Source organism: Propithecus coquereli, unplaced genomic scaffold (genome assembly GCF_000956105.1).
Source record: "Propithecus coquereli isolate 6110/MARCELLA unplaced genomic scaffold, Pcoq_1.0 Scaffold71, whole genome shotgun sequence".
Lineage (NCBI taxonomy): Eukaryota > Metazoa > Chordata > Mammalia > Primates > Indriidae > Propithecus > Propithecus coquereli.
In genome coordinates, this window is record NW_012153174.1 from 7,549,033 (window position 1) to 7,576,932 (window position 27,900).

At 39.9% G+C, this 27,900-nt stretch overlaps 1 protein-coding gene across 1 annotated transcript in view; it reads left to right on the forward strand.

Annotated features, from left to right (window-relative positions):
• The window catches only part of LOC105824054 (DNA repair-scaffolding protein-like), a 126,300-nt gene extending 118,044 nt beyond the window's left edge, over positions 1 to 8,256 (forward strand). Inside the window, exon 6 of the mRNA XM_012661388.1 lies at positions 8,152 to 8,256. Within this exon, the coding sequence (XP_012516842.1) occupies positions 8,152 to 8,256 (105 nt within the window). The remainder of the gene's footprint in view (positions 1 to 8,151) is intronic.
• Positions 8,257 to 27,900: the final 19,644 nt, after the last annotated feature.

A 27,900-nucleotide genomic window follows, 5' to 3' on the forward strand; every position in this document is an offset into this window, starting at 1 on the left:
GCCTTGGAATACCTGACCTCATAATCTTGGTCCCCTATTTCTTCTCCCTGAACTGTTCTTCCTCCTCTCTCTGCCTGATTAACTCACACTTAGCATTCAGCTTCAGGTGGCAGATCCTGGGAAGCAAACCTTTTCTGATGCTTTAACTCTTCTCTTTACCTATGCCCAACCTGGCTTTGTCACTGCTCTTATGTGTTCTCCTTGGTGCCCAAGCAATACCTCTATTGCAATACTTTTATCATGATGTTTTATAACTATTTAGGCCTGGCCTCTCCAGACTCACAAAGCAGTGCGAATCTTTGCATGCAAGTCTCCAGCCCAGGCCACCTGTAGGTTGGTTATTTGTTGACTTATTTCTTGGACAGTGGTTCTCAAGTGGGGGTAATTTTGCCCCTCAGGGAACATTTGCCATCATCTGGAGACATTTTTGAATTGCTGTACTGGTGGCGCGGGTGCTCCTGTTATCTAGTGGGTAGAGCCTAGGGATGTTGCTACACACCCCACAGTGCACAGGACAGCCCCCACACCTTATCCAGCCCCAAATGGCAGTAGTGCTCAGGTTGAGAGAACTTCTAGAATGAAGTGCAAAACTCTAGGATACTAAAGAAAAGACATCTCATAATAAAAAAGGTGAAATTATTTAAATATATTCTTAAATAATATATAAAAGTTTTCAGTGTCAAAGAGCTTCATTGTCAGTGTAAATTGCTCTGGTTCTTTGGTGGCTCATTTTAAATATTTATTCAGAAGTTGTCTTGTGGGGAAAACATGTGCCCAAGTGTCTATTAGTGGGTTAGCAGATACCTGCAGTGATTTAGGCACAAAGCTGAAATGGGGAGGAAGATGGTAGAACTAAGTTCTTCATTTACTTCAGAAATTTAGTCATTTACTTTTTCTTATTTTCAGTGTGCCTAACAGAAGGTGACTACCTTGAGGAGGTATGGGGATGGATAATGTCTTTTTTAATTAAGACTCATAAAAACGATTTAACCATATAATCCTCAGAAAAGACCTTTTGTTTTATGCAGATTACATGAGAACTCTAGTGCTGTCTGTGCAACACCAGGGCACTAAATTAGATGGGGCTGCTAATACACTGGGAAATTAGAATATTGAAGGAATAATTGTTGCTGACACTAGAACAACATGGAACTGACCAACAAAACCAAGTAGTGGGAAAAGAAAATCCTGTCACACTTAGAAATTTTAGTGTGTCTAGGCAAAGACAGAAAACGTAAGAAAGAAGCTTTTGATTCTTCTCTCCAGGATTGGTCATGTGTTATGAATTCTTGTTTTATAATTTAATTTTGAAAAACTTCTTATTTAGGAAGTTTAGAAATTTGACTAGGAGAAAGAAGACACATTTTAGGAAATGTTAGGGAAAAGAGACAGTGATTCATATTCTTAAGTAGTTCCTGTTGATATTTGCAATTTCAAACTAGTCTCTGAAAAATATTATATTAGAATTGTGATTAAAAAGTCAAGTTTTTATCTTTAGCTTTGGACACTCCTTTGGTAAATTAAATGTTTGTACCTGTAGAGGCAATTTTTTCATATTTAGTTTATAACAAATAGTGAATATTATTTAGTTCCACTTTACATTTCAAAATCTGAGAAATACTTTTTTCTAATAGGTGTCAGATTACAATGACTGTCATCAGCCTTTCAGATTAGTATGATTAGTTCTGTTTTAGAGGCTGCCTATGTGCGTGGCACTTGTAGTTTGCTGAAAGAAGATTGTAATATTTGTACTGATTTCAGTGAGTCCCATGAGATAATGTCTAGCTTATAATTGGTTTAACCTCTTCTTGTCTTTGTCTTGGGTACTTTTGGATTTTGTGTTAGAACAGAAGTTTGAGCTACAGATACCATATTTAAAAAGCTATTTCAAGGAATATAATACCATAAAGGAATAGAATGATAGGCATATGTAAATTTGGACTTGAATAAGGAATTCCCCATATTTAATTGCATTTCTCTTAATTTTTTTCAGTCAAGTTCTACAGAAATTTTGGAATATTCATCAGATAGTGAAAAAGAAGATGACTCAGAGAATATCCCATTCATTGATTCAGAATCCCCTCACAAATACCATACAGAGTTTGGATCAGATGCAAGACAGGGTGTAGAGAGACTGACAGACCCAAGGGCAGAATCGGCAGAGCTCATCTTGTGTACCCCCCAGAAATGGACAGCTACGTTTCCCAGGACTCCAGAAAATTCAGCAAAGAAGAAGAAGCTTTTAAGGTTAAGTTATACCTTTTTAAATACTTTTTTCAACTCTTCTTTCTTCATAAACCCAAATATCTAAACTGTTAATTTAAAAATACTTGTTTATTTGGGGGGGAAAATTAGCAGAAGAGAATTGTAATTTTGATAAGCAATTATTGAAGTCCTAAGTTCCAGAACTGATTTATGGAATTGTCCATCCAAGCTGAGCATTCAGGGACTCAGTCATGACTGCTTTCCTTAGTGGTGACTTCTTGTCAGATTTCATCGAGCATCAGTGTTCTAGGTGCTGTCTTAGACAGCAGAGGCAAGTGAACCATGGTTTTGTTCGTGAGTAACTTACAGTCTAAAAACGGAAATAGAAATAAATATAAACCATGTCAGATTACTTTTACGAGTACGGCAAGGGAGCCAGGGCAACACTTGCAAATACAAGGAAGTATGAGGGAGGAACGACTTATAGACAAGAAACAGCTGGTGTGCCTGTGGAGCACCACAGAGGAGGAATGTCCCTGTCACTAGAGTGTCAGGGGCTGGGCCTGGTGGCCAAGGACTCGTCCTTGTCCTGTGTGATACAAAGTCTCTTTGTTTTCTAAATAAGATCCAAACAACACCAACCAAAACCCAGTGAAAGTAAGATAGCCTATGAGAAACAGTGCCACAAAAGCAAAGTCATAGAGAATTTCAGGGAAAAGGAGTTTCAATAGAAAGAGTCAACATGGTAATGAAGAGCACAGGTTTTGGATCCACTGATATTTTCCCTTCAAGAGAAGGCAAGCCTTGCGTGCACTTAGGAGGGCCACGGCTGAAGTAGCACGTGGCTCAAGGAGTGGGACCTGAGGCTCCTTTATGGGAGTTGGGGCCCAGGCAGGAGGGCTTTGCTCCTTCTCTCTCGGATTGCTGCTGGCCTGAACGGATGCAGCTTTCAGAGAGGGTGCAGCGAGTAGGACAGGCAGACTTTGAGAATAGTGGGGGGTCCCAGTGGGACAAAGAGGTTGGGATCATATGTCTGTCATTGTCCTGGAGAGGAGGAGGGGGAGGGAGGCCCAGCTTGGGCACACAAGTGAAGGCAAGGGCATAAGGATGTGGCTGAGTTTGGCTGGACAGGTGGAGCACAGTGAGTCACCTCATGCCCATTCACTGCAGAATTATTTTTTTCAGGAAATAAGACATAAGGTCTTATGCCCAAAGTGAAGAAGTTGAGCCTTCAAGGGAGAATGGTGGTGGTGTGTACCAGTGTCTGGGGAGAAAGGAGAGGAAACTCATTAAAGGGATTAGCATGTCCTTGTTGGTGAAGGTGATGCCACACAATTACAGGAAGTCATGCCCCCAGCCCTCCCAAGGGCATCGTGTGCCAAGCACTGTGTCAGGCGCAGGAGTGAGCAAAGGTGATCAGAGCCCACACCTGTGTCCAGGGGAAGGCTGATAAGGAACCAACAAGAATTAAAGAAAATGTGATGGCAAAGGAGATAAGCTTTATGGAGAAAAAGCAGAAAGGGAGGACAGAGAAGGGTCCAGAGGTGGGGGGGGCATTTCCATTTTATACAGGCACAGGGAAGCCCCTCAGGTGGGGCACTGAGCAGCAGGAAGCATGGAGCGCCCTTTCCTGTGCTGAGGCAGCAGGGCTGTGCAGAGGAGTGGACACTTTCATTTTTGTTTCTTTAGTATGAAAGTCACAAGGCTTTTGAACATTTTCAGCTGGACATCATATGTCTGAGTAGGAACACGAGTGTGGACTCCACAGGCAGACCTGGTGCTGGGGAGGTGAATTTGTCGGCTTTGATGTCCAGATGGTGTTAAAGCATGGACTAGTTCAGGTCGCAGGGGGTGCAGTGCAGAGCAAGAGGAGTATCTGTCCCAGGCCCAAGCCCTGCATGTTCTGTTCTGCAGAGCTCAAGGTGTGGAGGAAGAGGCTGCTGGGGCGGATGCACACTGAGGTGGGTGTGGTGTTGTGGAGGCAAGTGAGCAGAGAGCGTGACCCACTGTGAGGGATGCTGCTCGGGCTGACCACTGAGATTCCACGGTGACCGGCGGAGTGTAGCGCTGTCTTGGTGGAGTGCCCATGCAGAGAAGACTGCTGTGCATTCAAGAGAGGAGGGAAGAGGGAAACTGGAGACAGCACGGATGGAACTCTGGAGGAGTTTGGCTTTAAGGGGAGCAGGTTAATAGGATGTTAGTTGGAAGGAAATGGGAAAGTCAAGGTTTTTTTCTTAAGGAGGGAGAAATTTCACTTGTTTGTATATTGATGGGAAAGGTCTAGGAGAAAAGGGGAGACTGCTGAGGCTGGGGAGGAAGAGGACAACTGATGGAGCTGTCTCTGACATGGGAGGGAGGTCATGAGTGATGGTGACCTGGCCAGGAGCACAGTGCCCGCTCCGCATGAGCAGGATCCATGCAGGTGCAGGCAGCTATATGTGGCTGGGGAACAAGTTCCTTCTGACAACTTCTATTTCAGTGAAATGGGAAGTTCCCTCATCAGCTGATAGGAAGGATGAGGAGGCCTGTTTGAGGAGAGAGGGTATGTGACCCAGGCATATGGTGGGGGATGAATGGATGGGGAAGTACTTCTGGGTTGTGTGACAGGATTAGATCCTGTTGGGAGCAGTCGTCAAGGATCGAGTTTGAAACCCACCAGCCAGTGTGGATTCAACCCTGCGGCTGTACTTACAGAGCAGGCAGAACGTGGGAATCGCCCAGGGACACATTGGAAAAGGGTTAACAGGAGTTCTGAGAAAGAAGTTGTAATGGCCCATGAAACCCAAGCTGGCCAGGGTAGAAATGGTGCCATGCAGGGTGTGGAGCATAGTGAGGTGGGGTAGGACCAACCAGCCAGGCCTTGGGGAGAGGTTGGTCAACGCTTCTGGAGTTAGGCTGCTAGAGGGGACGAGCTGGAACAGTAAGGACGATGGGTGCTTAGAGTTGAGCTAATAGGGGAAACAGTTTGTAACTTCGAGATCAGAGAATGACCTTGGGGGTTGGGGGTAGGTGGAGGACATCGTCTTGGAGCCTGGCTGGCCAGGAGAGAAGGCCTCTGAAGGTACCCAGACAGCACTAGGGAGTGTCCGCCCAGGACTGGGTGGACTGGAGTGTAAGCGAGGGTGCGTGATGGTCTGGAAAACTGCAGTAAACAGCCAGGCCTTCCCATGAGAGGGCAGGGGAGAGAACACAGCACCGTGACTGAAGGCCACTGCCTGGGAGTCAAAAGAAGATGAAGGCCGAGTGCTGTGGCTCATGCCTCTAAACCTGGCATTCTGAGAGGCCGAGGCGGGAGGATCGCTTGAGGTCAGGAGTTTGAGGTTGCTGTGAGCTAGGCTGATGCCACTGCACCCTAGCCTGGGTGACAGAGCAAGACTTTGTATCAAAAAAAAAAAAAAAAGGTGGTGAAGAGAACATTCATTCATGGAAGTGGCTGAAGCAGCTCCAACAATATGTAAATAATAGTTTTCTTCTTGTGATTTCTAAGAAAAACTAAGGAGGTCTATTTTATGCCCACCCTTTTAAAGTTACTGCATTTAAATATCAAAAATGAAATTGGTGTGCTTAGGGTTGTCAGTCTCAGGCCTTCAAACTGGAAGACTTTGTTTTACTGAACTGACTAGAAAGGGCTGTGCTAGAGATAGGTTACCAATCTGTTAATTTTGTAGAAAAGATATTAGGATATCTTAACTTGCTCAGTGAATTCATATTTTCATTCCTTTGGAGTTTTGGACTTTGTGAATAATTTGGCTGGCCACATTGAAGAGTTGATATGGGTGTAGATGGCAGGCCTTCCTGAACTTCCTATGTGACTTCTGTTTTTTAACATGGGATAAGTTTTTACTAGAAATGGGATTATCTATTAGAGAACGTGGTATTTCCATTCTTAAATTCAAGTGCATCTGGCCCAAATTCCCTGCAGGATAGGCCCCATTGCCCAAACTCAGCTGGAGATGCAGATTTTACCTGAGGGGCTCCAGGTACTCCCATGTGTAGAGAACTCTTGTGATCAGGTTTACTCTTGCTTTTACCTCTCTTCTTGAAATTCCTACGGTTTTCTTCTGGAGTTCTAGGCTTGACCTTAACCAGATACTATCTTCAGATTCTATTTTGCTTTTTTACCCTCTGTGAAGTTATAGCACTGAAAAGCAACATTTGGCAATGAATTGTCTATCTAATCTAGATAATTATGCAAAGAATATAGTGTTTTGCTTTTTTCTTGTATGTATTGTATTATGAATATCATTTTAAATAGTATTCTTTAAGACGTGGTCTGTATATTATCAACTAAGAGTGCGGACTCTGGAGCCAGACTACCTGAGTGTGTACCCAGCTACGCCACTCACTAGACACTTCACTTTGGACAGGTGTTAATGTCTCACTGCATCAGTTTGTCATCTGTAAAGTGGGGATAATAGTAGTACCTACTTCATTGTTGTCTAGAGGAGTATAAATGAGTTATTTCATGTAAACAGAATGATATAAAGAAGGGCTTACCCTTAAGTAGAGGTTAGACGTATATGTAAAGCAGAGGTTCTTTGGCATATTTCTGAGTATGAGGTGTTTTTTAAAAAATGTTTCTGTTATATATACTACACACACGCACACACATTCAGAAATAATCGCTGCCTGTAGGAAAACATACTAGGTAGTAGTGGTAATATATATAATATATATGTATTAAAATAAGACCTTTCAGTCATAGTGGAAAGAGCATAGGGTGCAAGTAAATACCGTAACAAAAACAGTAACAGCAATCATTGGCACTTCTGGAAGATTTGCTAAATGCCAGGCACCGTGGTAAGTCCTTTCTGGTTTTAACAGCTTGTTCCTCATCTGGCTCGTTATGTGATATTGAAGTGCCTTAACCTCTCTCTAAACTCTGTGATGTTGCCATCTGTGCAATAGGTATTGATATCTGTTCTATCTACCTCAAAGGAATATTAGTTCACTAAAACAAGATAATGTAGTGAAATGATTAGTGAACTGGTAATAAGATAATAAACTTATGAGAAATATGTTGATGTAGCGTGTAGCCATAATGGTGATTAATAATTGATTTTGAGTTCTCTTGAGATTATAGATGTGTTAGGAATTGCTGACTTCTCTCTGTCTCTCTCTCTCTCTCTCTATATATATATATATATATTTATATATTTATAATGCGTATATACTTTCATACATTTATAAAAACATATATATACACATATACACACATACACATCAATGAATATATATGTTCATTGATAGGTAAGGGTTCTTGTGAAGTACCTGTGTGCCCGTTGCTATGAATTGTCTTCCTGTCGTATATGGAAGTTTTTTTTTTTTTTTTTATCATGTTGGTATATTTGCTCTGTGTTTGTGATTGATTCTCAAATATCACTAGAGTCCAAATAAGGGACCCATACTTAAATGCTCTTATTTGAGTGTTCTACCTATCAACAGTTTGGCAGGGTTATTCTTGACTGGAACTCTGAACCCACTTTACATTTATGTTTGCCCCCATCTGCTGAACCCACTGTGAGCCCTCCTGCGCCCCATGGGGTAGCTCATGGCTATCTTTGTGTCCCTGGTATCTAGCAAAGTGCTACGTGCCAGCATATAGCAGGTGATAAGCAAGCAGCACATGCTTATGGAATAAGTGAACTAAGAAAGAACAGAACAAGGAGTTAAGCTGATATTTAACCATCATATTTCTAAAAATATGATATTCTTAGGAAGTAATATTAGTACATATTCCTAAGAATCATGAAACTGAGCTTCTAAGAAACCTAAAGTCTGACTTAGGAGGATATGGCCTCTACAAAGAGAATATAACAAAAATACATTAAAATTTTGCATGTTTTATCTATTTGTCTCTGGTTGAGGAATATAAAATATGAATATTCTAATTATTCTATAGTTTTTCTTTTAATTAAACTTAATACATTATAATTCATTAAACAGAGGCGGGCTAGCAGAAAGACTGAATGGACTGCAGAATCGAGAGAGATCTGCCATTTCTTTGTGGAGACATCAGTGTGTTTCTTACCAAAAGACACTTTCAGGTAAGGCTTGCATAGGTATCTGAGATGGTGTGTAGAAAACGTTCCAGTTAAAAGTATTTGTATTGCGTAAAAGTGTATCCAGTAAAATCAAAAAAAAGTATTTTTTAATTAAAGTATATGAATTTTTCATCTACTTTATATGTTTCATATACTTTACTATTTTCATGAGTTTTTAAAAAATTTATTTCCCCCCAGCATTCTTATTTAATTTTGACATACAAAAAGCTGTACATCATTAATGCACACAACTTGGTGAGTTTGAAGATAAATATACATGTGTGAAACCATCACCACAATCTATGCCATAAATCTATCACCTCCAAAAGTTTCATTCTGTTTTCTTATTTATTATCATCATCATTATTTGCGATAAGAACACTTAACATAGGATCTATCCTCCTAGCAAAATTTTAGTATACAATGCAGTATGTTTGACTATAGGCACTATGCTGTGCAGTAGATCTCTAGGACGCGTTTATCTGGTATAATCACAATTTTGTACCCTTTGACTAATACTTCCCCATTTTTCCCCTGCCCCAGCCCCTGGCAGCCACTGTTTCACCCTATGCTTCTATAATCAGAGCACTTGGTCAAGAAAAGAAGTAAACGGTATCCAAAGTGGAAAGGAGGAAAGAAAGTTATCTCTGCAGGAGACATGATCTTATATCTAGAAAACCCTATGAGATTCCACAAAAAAAAAAAAGTGTTAGAAGTAATAAATGAATTCAGCAAAGTTGCAGGATTCAAAATCAACATAAAAATCAGTTGCATTTCTATATATCAACAAGGAATTATCCAAAAAGGAAATTAAGAAAGGAATTTCATTTATAATCATATCAGAAAGAATAAAATACTTAGGAATAAACTTAATCATGGATGTGAAAAACTTGTACGCTCAAAAACTGTGACGTTTTTCTCCAGATGTCACATAGATCTCAGAAATTTTTCCAAGAAGTGAGTCCGTTCTTGTAAGGTCTAGTGACCACGACCCTATGGACCTTGTCAGAGTTCATAGAAGCCTTATTGTTGAAGATCTGACTTGGAGGGTTTTATATTAGACCTTTTTCTTAATAAATCTAAACCAGTGGATTTCAGGCTTTTTTGACTGCGATTCTAGAGAGACATACATTTTATATCATCTCCTACACCCACACCTGAAACAAACATGCAATACTAACCTTAGTGTGTGTCATACAGTCTGATCCATTCTTTTTTACTTTTACCATATTCCTGGTCTCACTAGATTGATTGCAGGACCCTTCCAATTGGTTGTAACTTGCAGATTGAATGTTCTTACTACAAGCAAGTGACTGAAAACTCTTATTTCTTAACAAATTGTTTGATATTAAAAACATTCCACATGTCTGGAAAAGCTCCCTCTCCTCTGAAACAGTGCTCTTGTTGATGGTTTCTTCTCACGTTGTTGCTCCATCTGGAGTGGGGGATAGGTGGGTGGGCTTGGTCACTTATTTCAAACCTACTATTAATAGTCTCTCTGAGGGATCCTTGGAATATGCATTTTAATAGGCTTCCAGATGATTTTTGCACATGCTAGAGTTTGAGAAACATTATTCTTAGAGTTGATCCCCCAACTGCCAGTAATGTATTCTGCTAGACTTATGTTCTCAACTATTACACATTTCTTCAGAAGAATTTTCAATTCTTATCTCATTTATGCTTTTTAAAATCCTTTACTAGCTGTCGCTTAGCAATTTCCTTCTCTCTTTCATATTCTTTTAGAGTATTATAATATGAAATACATGTATGTGTATTAGGATGACCTGATGTACATATGATCCAAGAATACTTTTCCTTTTATGGAAATCTATGGGTCAGTCCATTGTTATGACTTTGTTTCTTGGTATTTTTTTTTCATATCAAGGATTATGATATTAAATAATCATCTTTACAACTCATTTGATTAGTCTGAAGGCATATATAAGGCATATATAAATGGCATATATAAAAGGCATATATAAATGTTGCCTAGTCGTATTATTTAGGGAAGTCTTAATAACACACTGGCACAAAAAAGAATTTAATGGTACTCATGGATTAGAAGCTATAGGGAAAAGACTTCATGCTTCAGGCATATTGGATTTGAAAAATTTGGCAGTCATTCTCCATGTGGTAACTCCGAGCTTCAAGTCCAATAAAAAGAAAGCTTTCTTTTCAATATTTTATCAGAAAAAGCTTGAAATATCTTTCATTGGCCTGGCTGAGACAAGATTCCCTTCTCGAAATAATCCTAATCACTCTGGCCAGGGTGGAACACAGTTGATAATACTCTACTAAGCCATTTGCTTTAACTCATGATTGTCTTCTTTCCGGACTCATTTAATAAAAGTCAGTGAGAACCACTTGTGATGCTATAATGTATTTCATTTTAGTCTTTTTTGTGATTCTTCATGTTCTCCTCTTTTAAAATATTCGCATGTACATATTTAACCTCTCACGTGTGAATGACCTTGAAGTGAAATGATCACTTTCTCTTGAGAAATAAAAATAAAATCCTAAGCCCCCCAAATGACTGAACAGACCCCCTCTTGGCCACGGGGACCCAGAGAAACCTTAACATTGAGTTCTCAGCCATGGCAGGATGAGCAGTCAGACATGCCCAGTTGCACCCCGTCTCTTGCTAAGCATCATCCGGCGTTCTTCCTTAAGGGCTAAACAGAAACCAGCCCTTTGGAAAAACTTGCCCCACCACTGATTTCAACCAGCCTTTTGATCACCTCCTCCCTTTTGTGGTTTCAACACAGCTGACCAGCATTTCTTCCTAATAAGAGACCACCAACCATGGAGCATCTCTGACCAGTCTAAGGCGGCTGCAGCAAAGAGGATATTCATGTCCTCTGCTTTACCTTTTGATATCAGAGGGCCCAAAACTCCTCCCTTGTGTCATGCTAATGCCACAATTTTCTGAATATGGGACCCATGAAGTTAGCAGGAAGCTCAATTGTGCATGTTTCTCCTTTAATAAATATTCATGACTCCTCCTATAGCCTTTTAAATATGCATATTTGGCCAGCCAGCTCAGCATAAATTCCTGTTTGTACCCCCATAATATTCTGAAATTTAAAAAAAAAAAAATTCCTGTTCCTTAAATTCCTTCAAAGCACTCAATTCTTGCTTTCTTCTGAGGGCTCCACTTCCTGCCTGGAGGTTGCGGTACCCTTTTTTAGGAATAAAGCCTCCTTCTACATTTATAGATTTTGAACTTTTTTGGTCAACACTTGTAATCTACCCACCTCCACCTTTAAATAGTTTCTGTTTAGTCTTTGTGTCACTCATCATTTTGAATTTAGTTTGGGGTTCTATGCGTTATAAACTTGTTTTATTCTGTTTGAACCAGGAAAGTATGGCCTTGCTACTTAAATTCACATACTTGCTCTTCCTTTCTGTTCTGCTTTTACCACCTTTCTTTTGAGATAATTACACAAGAGAATGGCAAACTTGAATTTCTTCTGACTGGATATAAATATTTGCATTATTGGGTTTCAGGGAGGCCACTTTGAATCCGCAGCCATAGAGACTAGCTTTCTATTGAGGGGTTGGAGTGGGTGGAGAGCAACAGGATGGAAAAGAGGGGTGGACAAGAGGCGCATTGCAGACAGGTGACTGGGAGGCATAGCTTTTCCCTGGAATCTGGCCTCCGCAGGCTGCAAAGGCCGGAACGCTGCGGCTGCTGTTTCTGTAGTTTCTATGTCCACTCAGCACCCTTTTTTCCTTTTCCTGTACGAGAAGGCAGAATGCTCATTCTTTAAGAGCTCTTAGAAATCTAATCTAAGTTCCTTTTTGGGGAATTGAGAGTATGTGGCCTAGAGTAGGTAAATGACTTGCTGTGATTATTCAGCCAGTCGAAGGAAGAGACGGGGCCAGAAGCAGGCCTCTTGGTTCCCGGTACCATGCTCTTTCAACCCTGCCACTCTTCTGTCATATGCAAATAATTTTGTTACTTCTCTGCCAATTTCCTCTTGATATTACTGTTGAGGAATAACCAAATAGTTCAAATTCGACTTCATGTGTTTATTAGGGTATCCTGAATTTTGTTGACATTTTAGTCTTGACAAAGTGTAAATATCTTTAGAGTAGCAGCAAAACATGGGCAAACTTTGAATTGGACCATAAATTCCTAAGAAATAGTTGGGGAAAAAGCTTCTGTCCTCTTTCGTCTTTAATGTTGCTCTTATCATGATATTACATTTGGAGGTTTACTGTCTGCAGGTGCAATGCTGTGGGCTTATTATGTATTAAATCATTTAGAATGTAAAATAATCCTAGAGTTTGCTTTCCTTATTTTCCAGACGAAGAGAGCGTAGGTTGAATATATTCTGTCAGTGAATCAGCCCAGACTTGAATTCTCTCGAGTCTGTGTTCTTATTCACTAGTCTATACAGACCTTCATTAGTCAATCTGTTTGGGCTGAAGAAAATTAGGGTTAAGATTGAAGACAAAATTAAGATATTAGCAAAATTAGAAATATTAATACAAATGTGGTTTTTCTTTTCAAAAAAAGTAGTCTTTCAAAGTGTAGGTCTGTGTCACATTCTTGAGACAGTACTAATTTGAGCAATGTAAGACATAGGTTTGAAGGTTGTAAAGACTGTGTACATTGTGAATATGTATAGGATATCCTAAAATCTTATGATTTTGTTAGGGAGGTGGCAGATTATCTTCTTAATTATAGATATTAATATACACTAGAAATCACTAGACCTTGTTATCTTGGCTACTCATTACAGTAAATTGACAAAATTGGCAAGAACAGAGTTGGGAGAGTATCTTCTGAAGGTCTAGGTAGAAAAATACCAAGTCAAATGTGTCTCTGGCTATTCCAAATGAAGAGAGAAAAAGGTGATTTTTTTGTTTGGCTCATAAGCACCAAGTAGCTTACGGAATGTTCCTTATAATTTCCCTTCTTAAATTTTGTTTGTTCTAGACATGAAGTATAGCATATTGAACTGAGGGTCTCCTTATTTATCTCCTTCAGGTATGAGAAATTATGGTTTATAAAAGTAATCTGTAGATTATATTTATTTAGCTTGAGACTCTTCTCATGTGTCTTCTATTGGGGAGTATTATTTAATTACCCCATGGTTGAGAGGCGCTTGTCTGTATTTTGATTTGAAATGTTTGACTGAGTGCCTGTAATACATCTTTCTGCCCTTTTAAAAACTTTTTATTTTGAAATAATTGTAGATTCACATGTATCACATGCAGTTGTTAGAAATAATACCAAGTGATCCCTTGAACTATTCTCCCAGCTTCACCCCAAGATGTTATCTTTCATAACTATAGTATAATAGGAAAACTAGGATGATAATTCAAGATACAGTTCACTGAACTTACTCAGATTTCACCAATTTTACATGCATTTGTATGGGTGTGTTTGTGTGTGTGTGTATTTTGTTTTATGTAATCTTATCACCTGTTGCTATGGTCTAATGTTTGTGCCACTCCAAATTGATATGTTGAAACTTAATCACCAATGTAATGGCATTAGAGATGAGGCTTTTGGAAGGTGATTAGGGCATGAGGATGAAACCCCCCTGAACGGGATTAGTGCCCTGATAGGAAGAGACCACAGAGAGCTAGCTAGCCCCACCACCATGTGAGGACACAGCAAAAAGACGCTGTCTGTGAGAACATGGACCCTCACCAGACACTGAATCTGCCAGTCTTAAACTTCTCAGTCTCCAGAACTGTGACAAATAAATTTCTGTTGTTGATAAGCTGCCCAGTCTATGGTATTTTGTTACAGCAGCCCAAACAGATGTGTGTAGATTCGTGTCACCATTACACAGTCTGGGCACAGTCCATCACCACAAGGATCCCTTGTGCTACCCTTATAGCCACAGCCACCTCTTTTCTGCCCTCCTTCCTGACAGCTTGCAACCGCTGATCTGTTCACTGTTTCCACACTTTTATCATCTCAGAAATGTTATAGAAATGGAATAATACAGTTTGTAACCTTTTGGGATTTACTTTTTCACTCAGCATAATTCCCCAGAGATTCATCCAAATTGTCATGTATATCAGTGATTTGCTTAGTTATACTGCTGGGTAGTATTTCATGGTGTGGACGTAGCACAGTTTGTTGAACTATTTGTTGACCGAAGGACATTTGGGTTGTTTCCATGTTTGGGCTGTTAAAAATAAAGGCGATGTGAATATTTGTGTATAGGTTTTTGAGTGAACATAGATTTTTATTTTTCTGAGATAAAAGATCAAGAATGCAATTGCCAGGTATTATGGTAAGGACATGTTCAGTTTCATAAAAAAAAATTACATATGAACATCAAATATTTCAGTGAATATCTCTAATACACAGGCTTAAAAATTTATTTTTAACACCTTTGGTATATGGATAGCACTTTTTCTTTTCTTCCCTCATGGATAGCTGACTTTGATAGGCTATTTTATAACTCCCACTTATACCTTGTGGTTTTTTGTTTTTTTGGTTCTTTGGGTTTTTTTTCCAAGAGACAGGGTCTTGCCCTGTTGCCCAGGCTAGAGTGCAGTTGGCACAATCATAGCTCACTGCAGCCTCCAACTCCTGGGCTCAAGCGATCCTCTTGCCTCAGCTTCCTGAGTAGGTGGAACTATAGGCGTAGGTGGGACTATAGGTGCACGCCACCACGCCCCACTGATTTTTTTATTTTTTATAGAGACGGGTTCTTGCAATGTTGCCCAGGCTGGTCTCGAACTTCTGGCCTCATACAATCCTCCCAGCTTCCCAAGTACTAGAATTACAGGCATGAGCCACTGCAGCTGGCCCCACTTATACCTTTTAATAATCACTGTTTTTTTCCTTGTTGGTGCATTTAGTACATTTCAGCCTAAAAGACATATATCTCAAGGTTCTTTGAACTGGAATAAACTTCAAATGTGTGCCTACTTCCTTGGCTGTTCTTTGTGATGCACTGAGGAGGTACTGAATTTAGCTTTTAAAGATGAGCGAAAAGTGCAAGTTTCGCACACAGAGGCTGTGTAGAGGGTGTGTTAGATGACCGGGAGTGGTGGGGGGCGGGTCACGGAAGAGGCCAGACAATGCAGGAGCTGGAGGCCTTGGCTGGATTTTACTTCCAAGGTGATGCCTCGAAAACTTGCACTTTAAAACGTGGCTCACACTATAATCCTAGCACTTTGGGAGGCCAAGGCAGCAGGATTGCATGAGGTCAGGAGTTTGAGACCAGCCTGAGAAGAGCGAGACCCCATCTCTACAAAAAAAATAGAACAATTAGCCATGTGTGGTGGTGTGCCCCGTAGTTCCCGCTACTCATACTTGGGAGGCTGAGGCAGGATGATCGCCTGAGTCCAGGAGTTTGAGGTTGCAGTAAGCAATGACAACGCCACTGCACTCTAGCAGGGGCGACAGAGCGAGACTCTGTCTCAAAATAAACAGATATGAATGGATGGATGGATAGACAGATAGATAGATGGATAGATAGGGGCTGTGGAATAGAGAATGATGGCTTTACAGAGACAAGGGGAAAAATTTTCTAGATTTCTCTTCAGGAAACATTGTATTTTTCTTCTTTTTTGAGGGGAAGCAGTTTTCTGGCTCTGCTTTGCTGTTTACCTGGATGATGATGGCCAGTGCTTATTAAGTGATATTCAAAGCATTTTGCATGTTTATTAACTCATAATTGTCACAGTGACCCTTCTAGTTAGGTCCCACTCTCCTTACGATAGACAGGAGATGTGGGTGGGCATGGCCCTGTGTGCCTGGCTAGTGGTGGCAGAGCTGGGTTCAGGCTGGGCAGCTCACTTGGTGGCCCGTTGTTGTGGCCCATTTGTTTGGGGGCAAGTCTGGGCGGGCGCTGAGAGCAGGAGCCCATGGTGGGACTGAGTTCTGTAGATGTGAACACAGCGCCGGCAGCTGTGCCCCAGCTCCCATGTGCAGCCTGCGTTTAGTAACAGTGTGACAAATATTTTCACAATGTGTTAGATATTGTAGTTTTTAAAACTAAAAATAGTTACAGATATTTTCAAATGCAAAAAACTGCTTGTTATTCAGGAAGAAAGTAAAGAAAAAAGTAACATCAAAAAATTGGTGGGCTTCAGATAAAAGATTTTTCACTGTGAGATTTTTGTTTCTAAAACAACTTCTAACCTTAAAAGATTGTAGAAAAAAATGAAAATACAAACAAAATCAATGAAATTTAGTAGCCTCTACTGTTATCCAAAGCAGAATTCTCTCTGAATTTTCTTTTTCCTCAACTTTTTTTTTTTTTTTTTTTTTTTTTTTTGAGACAGTCTCACTCTTTTGCCCGGGCTAGAGTGAGTGTCGTGGCGTCAGCCTAGCTCACAGCAACCTCAAACTCCTGGGCTCAAGCGATCCTTCTGCCTCAGCCTCCCGAATAGCTGGGACTACAGGCATGCGCCACCATGCCCGGCTAATTTCTCTGTATATTTTTAGTTGTCCAATTAATTTCTTTCTATTTTTAGTAGAGACGGGGTCTCGCTCTTGCTCAGGCTGGTTTCGAATTCCTGAGCTCAAACAATCCGCCCGCCTTGGCCTCCCAGAGAGCTAGGATTACAGGCGTGAGCCACCGCGCCCGGCGTTCCTCAACTTTTTGATCTCAACTGACTCTTTTGAGAGTGGTCACTGTATGTGTGAGTATGAGAGAGTGTGTGTGTGAGTGTGTGAGCTCTTGCTTCAGAACACCCTCTGATGTGCCTGTGGAGGTAAATAAAGGTGCTGAGGTTTTCTGTGTGTGGCGTGTGCATGTGTTTCTAAAGTAATAAAAATGTCATGCTGAATTTAGTATTATAAGGAACAAAGAATGAACTTAGCTGTTTGTATCAGTATTAGTAATAGCTTTTGTGTTGAGATTTGTTTTTGTTTTGTTTTGTTTTTTTACCTTTTTACTGCTGGGTCATGTTCAGCTGAAACTTATAAATTTTAGGCTGCGAAATACCATAACTTCTGTTGATGCGATGCCTTTTTTCACCATGGCCCAATGGCATTTTGATGCTGCCTGAGAAATCTTGCTTTGGACTTTCACCACTAGCCAACCCTTGGGTGCCTCACCTATCCAGTTGGCAGACAGCTCACCCTGGCCCACCTAGACGAGGTGCTGATTCTCCTTAAAAAGTAAATTCACACAATGCTATCCAGCCGCCAGGCTGTGTCATATAACTTAACCATGCACTATTAGAACATCTGTTTAAATAACTTCCCATTTCTTGTTTTTTCTTTTGTCTATTTAAAAATTTTAATTTCTTAAAATCTTTTTGTGTTGAGAATAATTATTTTTTTTCCTCTCTCTGTGACTTTTGCAGAATTATATTCACTGTCTTCTTATTTTTCCAATGCCAAATTTTATTGCATATTGTCCTCTCCAAAGTTCTTGTGGTTGTATAGATTATTTGTTAAATGAAGAAGGCTGATTTAGGGGGTGAGAGGAAGAGCCTCTATTCTTTTAAATTTAAAATTTTCAGCTGCTTATTCTTCTTAAGCAAGAGACTTTAAAAAAATATATAAAGTTATTTCCACTAGCTAATTAAAAAACATTGATTTTCCTTTAAATCTTATTGCAGAGGGTAAGCAACCGAGTAATATTCTCAGCGTCTTTTTCTGTAAAATTCTCATGTACATCACTTATGCAGAGGAAAATTTTGTGTGTGCCCATATTTCTGTGTTTATTTTAGTTATATGAAATAATTGTTCCTTTTCTACCCTGCTGCTTTACTGGTGCTTAAATATGATGTTGGAGATCGGATGGTGGGAAGTGAGGGACACAGGTACCAAGCCAGACAAGTCAGCATTCATTAGTCACTCAACAAGTCCTCACTGGGGACCTCCTGTGTGCCAGGCCCTGCACTGGGCTCTGGAGACACGCTGGGAATGAGCAAGATCTGGTCACTGCACTCATAGAACTTGTCTTTTAGTGGAGCAGCTGGGTGGTAAGCAAAGAGAGAAAATAGGGGCAGGTTAGGACAGTGAAGGGTGTTGTGTGTGAGGGGCACCACTGGACGGGCTGTGGAAGCGAGTTTCATATTTACAGTGGATACCTGCAGCCTTTGTCTAATTACCAGGCCAAAATATCAAAGTAAGGTGGTTAAAAAGTTATGGGACAGTGGAAGTTTTGTTATTTATTCATTGTTGTAAGAAAAATTTTATTTAACAGATTTTGAATAGCCTATATTTTAAATATTTTTTCCACTGGCATAAAATTATTATAATTGAAAGACTTCTTTAGATTATTGGTGATGCAAAGGCAATATATGTAACCAAAATGTTTGTACCCCCATAATATTCTGAAATTAAAGAAAAAAGTAAATAAATAGAGAAAAAAAGACAAAAAAAGAGGCAGTTTAGAATATATTCAAACAGTGAAAAATAAAAGTATAATTTAAATTTTTGGAAAATCAGGATGGAACAGAATTTCGGTTTAGAAGTACCTTTATCATGTGAATGTTTGCTTTTATTGAATTACTATTTTGTATTGAAATATAACATAAAGAAGAAAGTACAGAAACTATAGATGTACAGCTTAACAAGTATTATAAAGCAAATATCCCTATAACCACTGCTACTCAAAGAATAGGAATAGATGGTTTTCTATTCAGCATTTTTTTACTCACTGCAGTAATGCAGTACATTGGTGTTTTCTTTTTCTTTTTTCATGGCAAATGGCTGTAATATTTTGGCTGATGGTTTGTTTTTTTACTTTGTTTCTTCAACATTTATTAAGCAACAAGTAAGTGTTCATCATTGACAGAACTGTTTGACTTCATCATTACATTATAATTTATTTATTCTTGCTTCCTTATTTAAAATATTAAAGCTTTATTCTTTAGAAGAAAACAAAACATGATTTTAGACATGAAGATGTTTTAATAACTGCTTTAGTTCATTTTGTGTTGCTGTAACAGAATACCACAGACTGGATAATTGATAAAGAAAAATTTATTTCTCACAGTTTTGGAGGCTGGGAAGTCCAATATCAAGGTGCTGGCAAGGTGAGAGAGGGAGGGGAAGGGGGCCGAACTCATCCTTTTATCAGGAACCTGCTCCCATGATAATGACATTAATCATTCCTGAGGGCAGAAGAGCCTCATGACCTAATCACTGCTTCAGCTCCTCACCTCTCAACACAGTTGCACTGGGGATTAAGTTTCCAGCATGTGAACTTTGAGGGCCACATTTGAATCATAACAATAACATCTGTAACTTTTTATTAGTACATTTTAGAAAATCAAAAGAAAGAAACAAAGCCAAAGAGGATAAAGTATTATTTCTTAGGACTCGTAAAGGAGAATAACTGTAATGAGTTACCCCTTGAAGAATATTTTATGTACACAATTTCTAAAGAAATTGAAATCGTATACTAATTTCATGTTCTCATGATTATGATAAAATAGGATAACACTAGCAATTCTAGTGCTTGTAGACTTTCTTCACGTATGTGTAATAGTTTGGAAATACTAGTAAATATTAAAATATAAACTGTAGGAAATAGTTAACAGAGGTTACCATTGAAAAAGGGGTTAGTATAGGGTTTTTTAATACTCGTTTTATAAAAGAAAAAATTTGTCAAAATTAAATATTTTCACAATTGAAGAAAGGAGATAAATGTGAAATGATAGAGAACTCCATCCTGAATTTTACTTATGAAGCACTAAAAAATCATACCTTTGTGTCAGAAGTGAAAATTCAACAATAAGACTGGTTTTCCCAGTGATAAAACCAGTCTAGCTTCTTGGTGGACTGTTGTCCTGGTTCTTTGGCTCCTTTGCTTAGAAGAATCACAGACAAGCTGGTGATCTCAGACAGGAAGCTATTCCACACAAACAGCTTTTATTTCAGAAAAGAAGGAAGCTACACAAAGCAAAAATACGTTCCAGAGAGAGGAACAGGGTCAGTCTCCACGAGTGGAGAAAGACCTTAAGGACTCCCAAGTGGTTTCCTTTTATTGGCCTGGTCCAGGGGCCGGCTTACAGGAGGTGTGGGGTGTTACCAGCTGATTGATATACATGATTGACAGGTGTTCTGCATTTTTCCTTAAGTCCCTTCCCCTAATTGGACACCCCCTCCTCTTTGCCCCTAGGAACTGCCCTTTTGGCCTGTATCTGCCACCTGCACTTTTGGTCCCTGCCTAACAAGGTGGTTTTTCAAAACAAAGAGTATATAGTAGCTCATTGACCTTGAGGAGGATTAGCAGTGAACACACTGGAAGGCTTGGTTTTGTAACCTCCACCACCAGCCGAGCCCTCCCTGTTCCCCATGAACCTTGCTTTAGCGTTTCTGTGCTCCTGACACAAGGAAAGGGAGAGGCTGTGGGGCGCCCTTGCCTGAGACCACCCGCCACGTATCCCTCAGTCGACCTTAGGAGCAGCAGCTGTGGCACCCTGACAGTGCAGCCGTGGAGTGGGGTCCCCTCAGCCTCATTGAGAACCTGCAGCCAGAAATTTGTCCCCCTCCACCTGTTTCTTACTGCTTCCAAGGAGCTCCTCTGAGACTGAAGAGCCCCTAGGTGGGGTCCTGGTCTGGACGCACCACTTGAGTGGCTGGGAGAGGAAGAAGGAATGTCAGGGTCAGCAGTTTCTCTATAGAAACAGCGGTGCGAGCAGGAAGAACAGCACAGAATTCTGTGTAGATATGTGTGTCTAAAAAAATTAATTTCCTTAATATTTTCTAATAAAGACTAACTCAGTAGAAAATGGTAGACTGATCATTTCTACCAAAGCAAGTCAGTTAGTAAGATAAGAGCCCTTTATTTAATTGAAAAATAATTGTTAGGAAACATGTATGATTTAATCTGTGTCCCCTAGTATTGTAAATTTAAACCCAGGAAAGAGAGATGTGTGGTGAGCTGTTCTTAATTTGGCCAATTTTTGGCAATATTTTATGCTTTTACAATCTTTAGTTTCTGTGGGAATTTTTTATATAATATGACAAATTTTAAAAAACAATTTATGTTTATTTAGATTTAAGAAATGAGAATGACAGATTGAAGAAGGGTTGTTAGTTTTGTAGTTCAAAGTCTTTAAAAAGTCATTTAAAATTTTGTCTTAAACTCCTTGCTATCTTATCTCCCACCCTTTCTTTCAATTGAAAGGATGCTGCTTGTGACCTGCTCACTGTGGGTCAGCTCTGATTTGGCCAGAGAGGTTTTGCTTCAGTTCCTTTTCTTACTTCCCCTTTCCGCCAGGGCCAAGGGAGCTGACTCTGGCTTATCTCCAGCTTCCCTCTGGCCGATAAAAGCAGAAAGCCAATTACTATGTTCAAGCTTTATTTTTTCCCTTTTTACCCGTATTTCAGTGCAGCAGTGATATTTAATATCGTTCTTTGTACTCATGGACTAGAAGAATTCACATGAATACTCAGGGCTAAACTATTCAAGACAGGAGGCAAACTATGATATTAGTATATCCACTGTTCGAGCTGTGATTTCATGCCTCAAAATGTTATAAATTTTGGTGATCATTTAAGTGTGAATTAGCCAAAAAAGCAAAGAATTCATATTTGACTTTCATGATGTTATTTCATGATTTTATTAAAAATAGTAATGGGAGGCCAGGCACGGTGGCTCAAGCCTATAATCCCAGCACTTTGGGCAGCTGAGGCAGGAGGATTGCTTGAGGCCAGCAGTTCGAGACCAGCCTGGGCAATATAACAAGACCCCATTTATACAAAAAATAAAAGTAATCATAATAGGACCTAATAAACAAAGGAAAGGAGACTTAATACCAAAATCAGTTCTTTAGCTAATGTAGTTGTCATACCTCAGATGCTTCCGCTTCATTTGTTTATTCCTTCATCTCTAGAAATAACTTATTTCTTGTGAAATTTTTTTTTTTTTTTTTTTTTTTGAGACAGAGTCTCACTTTGTTGCCCGGGCTAGAGTGAGTGCCGTGGCGTCAACTCTTGTGAATTTTTATATGTAAAAATCTATGAAGTGAGATTTGGTGATACTATGGAATTAAATAATACTTTTGGATTCCTTGTGGGTTTATTTAATCTGTGATTTCTTCATTTCTTTTTCCATGAAAAGAAAAATAGTAGTTGTGTAGTTTTAAGATTAGTTTCTCATAGACCTGAAGTTTAAGAGAATCTTTCTTTCTACTCTCTGTTGTAAACAATCCAAAAATAAGCTGTAAAGTTAGCCTATTGTAAGTGTATTATACAGGTGGGTAAAACGTGTTTCCTGTTCAATTGCATATGTGGCTTGATAAATAAAAATTCATTTATAGGGTTAAATTGGGGTATCATTAATGATAAAAAATTGTATGTTGAAAACTCTGTTCTTGACCTTCAGAAAAGTATTGATATTGGCAAGGAAACTTGTTTTTTTTTTTGGCTTCCTCAAAAAATTGTCATTTTTACCCTCTCGCCTAGTTCCAAATCACACTGACATTTGTGCATGCTGTGAAATTTTGTTATGTCATCTTAACCTTTCTGCCAATCTAGTTTTCCAAATTTCTTCCCCTCATTTTTATTTTCAAAGGGGTTATAGGTTTTCCCCTTGGGATCCCGTTGCCTGGAGAAGCTGTTGGAATGTATAAGCCCAAGCTTGACTTTTCCTCGTCTTTCAGGGGAGCTGGCTGCAGGGTGCGAGTCAGCCGGTGGCCCCGCTCTGCTCAGCCCACGCAGTGCAGATCTTCCAGAGAAAGTGATCTAGGAATGGATTGCTATTAATACTTAGCATATAGTACTTCTTATTTTTCTCAACAGATGCAGCGCTTTTTTCTGTTACAATATAGGAAACATTTCAGCTGGCAAATGGAATAAACAAGTCCTTGGGTTAGTAAAATGCCATGCAAAAGTTACAAAAAATTGGAAAGTACACTTTTTTTATTGTGAGAGTGATTGGGAAGAGTAACCTGCGCCCCGCGTGCACTCCCCTTCCATCCCAGAATGACACGGCTTCATTCCCACCAGCGCACAGAAATCGTCACCTTTCCTGGCTGCTGCCCCCTTGCAGCACTCACATGTCCCGTCCCCATCCTCCTTACTTCAAGGCCAGCACTTCTTGGTTTGCTGCCTCATGTGTTCATTTTCCTTCTCTGTTCTTTGCTCACTCTTCCTTGGTGTGCTGCTTCAATATGGGTCCTCAGGCTTCTGCCTTGGGCCTCTTTACTTTTCATTCTATGTGCCCTTCCTGGTACTCAGTGACCTTCCTGGGGCACTGCCCCCGACTGCTAGGCCCTGCCCCAGTCCCGTCTGCACCTGAGTGTCCTACAGGTGGCCTCAGACCCGGCATGCCCCCACCCTTGTCTTTCCTGGCCTGTTAACTCAGCAGCCTTTATCGAGTTTTCTCTTACATTTTTTCTACCCATCTGGTCCCTAGATTCTGACGATGGTTCTTCCTCAGAGCTGTCTCTCAAGCAGATCTCATTTATCTATCTGCTGCCACCTCTACTCAGGCCCCTGCTCCTTCATGCCAAGATTGTTGTGTCAGTCTCCACCAGCCTTCCCTTGTTTTCAGTCTGTTGAGGTCATCATCCTAACAGGCAAATCCGATACTATTACTCTCCTCTTTTAAAAAATTTCCATTGACTGCCCAGTGTCCTGGGGTTAAGCGATCATCACTGTAAGCTCTTTGGTGCGGCATTCTTCGTGGTGCTCTCAGCCCAGCTGCCTTGGTCTCATTTCCCACTGCCCCCTTCTGAGCCTCCCCACACGTGCACACAGCACTGAATACCTCCTTCCTGGATCAAGCCATGCCTTTCATGGTATAAGGTTGGCCATTAGGCCTAATACACATACTTTTCTCTCAATGCTTTATTTGTAATTATACTTCCAGTATTTTATAGTATTGTAATCACCCAAAGTCTAAGTAAATAATAACTACACAGCATGCTACAAAGATGTATAGGGCTTATCTAGCAACCTCGAGCCGTGCTCAGTAACTCAGGAAACTAGTAATGAATTTTAATATATTACATGGCACCAGAGTGCATAAATGGTCCTAGTCAGGAGATGTTGGTTCTGGTCCCAACTTGACCAGGGCTGAAGGCCTATATAGGGTCACTTCATATGTGCCTCAGTTTTTTACTGAGAAAGGGTGACTTTGTTAAACCTTAGGTTTTTTCTACTTTTAAAATTCTGTGTTACTGTTCTATCTTGCCTTGTATGTAATTCCCCTGTGGAAGTCAATCTCACAGTGTTTTTAACTTCAGAGTCCCAGTGTTTGACTTCCCTTGAACTTTTCCAACATTGAAGCTCACTGATCTCTTACAGCATGCCTTTCAAGAGAAGCACTTTTATGATAATGGTCACTCTATTTTTACCATGACATCATTTTTTTTTTTTTTTTTTTTTTTTGAGACAGAGTCTCACACAGTCTCCTAGACTGTGGTGTAGTGGCACAGTCGTAGCTCACTGTAGCCTTGAACTCCTGGGCTCAAGCCATCCTCCTGCCTTAGCCTCCCGTTAGCTGGACCTACAGGTGCACCCTACCATACCTGGCTAATTATTTAAATATTTTGTAGAGATGGAGGTCTCGCCATGTTACCCAGGCTGGTCTCAAACTCCTGGGTTTAAATGATCCTCCCGCTTCTGCCTCCCAAAGTGCTGGGATTACAGGCATGAGGCACTATGCCTGGCCGACATCATCTCATTTAAATCCTTAGGCTAATTTCTCTTTCCCTTTTCCCTCTCTTCCTCTTCAATTTGTTAATGCCATGGGAAGGAGGTAGCAGTAAGACTGAAACACCTGTTCATGTCTAGTAATTGTGAACTTGCCATGCTCCTACTCAGACAAGCACTGTTCTGGCTCATCGTAGATTTTGCCTGTTTCAAGCCAGTGACTGATGAGTTAGAAGTTGTTCCTTAGATTGTCCTTTATTGATAGCCATTGTGGAGGGGCCAGGTTTGAAGGGTTGATGTTGGAGTATCAAGGATAGAGTGGCAGGCAGTAGGGATACCCTGGGTTCTGTCAGTTGTATTTTTAGCTCCCTCTGCTACACAGGTTCACAATGTGTTGACCTCGTGGTAGAGACGCTGTTCTGCATGGATACACGTGCACTGCTGGGTCCATTAGAATTGTTTAGAGGGTTTGGGAACCTCTGGACTCTAGAGGACTATAGTGACTACCCATAATTAGTAACTTTCTATTTAACATTGGCTTCTTGAAATTTTTCCCAACAAATTTATTTATTTATTTCTCAGTTCATGCTACATTTATAAAAATAGATGTAATTATCTATTTCCATACTTTCTATTTAGTGATATGACCTTTTAAAGTTGTTTTCAGTCTGATTTTTGGACACCATTTTAATCTTCTTTGCTTTTTTTTTTTTATTTCTGTGTATTACGGGGGTACACATGTTTAGGTTACGTATGTTGTCCTTACCCCCCTCCACCCCAGTGAGAGCTTCAAGCTTGTCCATCCCCCAGACAGTGCGCATTGCACTCATTATGTATGTATATACCCATCCCCTCCTCCACCCTCCCATCTGCCCGACACTCGATAAATGTTATTCCTATATGTGCACTTAGGTATTGATCCAGTGAAATCAGTTTGCTGGTGAGTACATGTGGTGCTTGTTTTTCCATTCTTGGGATACTTCAGTTAGTAGAATGGGCTCCCGCTGTATCCAGGAAAATACAAGAGGTGCTATATCACCATTGTTTCTTATAGCTGAACAGTACTCCATGGCATACGTATACCACATTTTATTAATCCACTCATGTATTCATGGGCACTTGGGTTGTTTCCACATCTTTGCAGTTGTGAATTGTGCCGCTATAAACATTTGAGTGCAGATGTCTTTTTTATAAAATGTCTTTTGTTCTGTTGGGTAGATGCCCAGTAATGGGATTGCTGGATCAAATGGTAGATCTACTTGTATCCTTTAAGGTGTCTCCATATTGCTTTCCACAGAGGTTGTACTAGTTTGCAGTCCCACCAGCAATATATGAGTGTTCCTATCTCTCCACATCCACACCAACATTTATTGTTTTGGGACTCTTTGATAAAGGCCATTCTTGCTGGAGATAAGTGATATCTCATTGTGGTTTTGATTTGCATTTCCCTGATGATTAGAGATGTGGAGCATTTTTTCACATGTTTCTTGGCCATTATTCTGTCTTTGTTTGAAAAATTTCTGTTTATGTCCTTTGCCCACTTTTTGATAGGGTTGTTTGATTTTTTTTCTTGCTGATTTTCCTGGGTTCTATATAGATTCTAGTTATCAGCCTTTTATCAGATGTGTAACATGTGAATATTTTCTCCCACTCTGTAGGTTGTCTGTTTGCTTTCATGACAGTTTCTTTGGCTGTTCAGAAGCTTTTTAATTTCATCAGGGCCCATTTATTTATTTTTGTTGTTGCTGTGATTGCCTTTGGGATCTTCTTCATAAATTCTTTGCCTAGGCCAATGTCCGTAAGAGTTTTTCCAACATTTTCTTCTAGAATTCTAATAGTTTCACACCTTAGGTTTACGTCTATTACCCAGCATGAGTTGATTTTTGTGAGAGGTGAAAGGTGTGGATCCTGTTTTAGTATTCTACATGTGGCTATCCAGTTTCCCAGCACCATTTATTGAATAAGGGTTCTTTTCCTCAGTGTATGTTTTTGTCTGCTTTTTCAAAGATTTAATGGCTATATGAGTATGGTTTAATATCTGGGTTCTCAGTTCTTTTCCACTGGTCAATGTCCCTGTTCTTGTGCCAGTACCAAGCTGTTTTAATTACTATAGCCTTGGAGTATAGTTTGAAGTCTGGTAAATTGATGCTTCCCAGTTTGTTTTTATTGCCTAGGATTGCTTTTGCTATACAGGGTCTTCTCTGGTTCCATACGAAGCTTAAAATTGTTTTTTTCTACATCTGTGAAAAATGCTGTTGGTATTTTAACAGGGATTGCATTGCATCTGTAGATCACTTTGGGTAATATAGACATTTTAACAATGTTGATTCTACCGACCCACAAACGTGGTATGGTTTTCCACCTGTTTACCTCCTCTGCTATTTCCTTCCTCAGTGTTGCATAGTTCTCCCTGTAGAGGTCTTTAATTTCCTTAGTTAAATATATTCCTAGGTACTTTATTTTCTTTGTTGCTATTGTGAAGGGTATTGAGTCTTTGATTTCGTTCTCAATTTGACTGTTATTGGTATATGTGAATGCCTCTGATTTGTATGTATTGATTTTGTATCCTGGGACTTTATTGAATTCATTTATTAATTCCAGGAGTTTCTTGGTGGAATCCTTGGAGTTTTCTAGATATAATATCATATCATCAACAAAGAGTGAGAGTTTGATCTCTTTGCCCCCATTTGGACGCCCTTAATTCCGCTCTCTCATCTAATTGCTCTAGCAAAGACTTCCAGCACTATGTTGACTAGAAGTGGAGAGAGTGGGCAACCTTGTCTGGTTCCAGTTCTAAGTGGGAATACTTTCAATTTTTCCCCATTCAGTATGATGTTGGCTGTGGGTTTGTCATATATGGCTTGTATCATTTTTGAGTAAGCCCCATCTATGCCTATTTTGTTAAGCGCTCTTACCATAAAAGGATGTTGAATTTTGTCAAATGCTTTTTCTGCCTCTATTGAGAGAATCATATGGTCTTTGTTTTTGCTTCTGTTTATGTGATGAATTACATTTATAGATTTGTGTATGTTGAACCATCCGGGCATCTCTGGGATGAAGCCTACTTGGTCGTGATGGATTCTTTTCTTTTTTTTTTTTTTT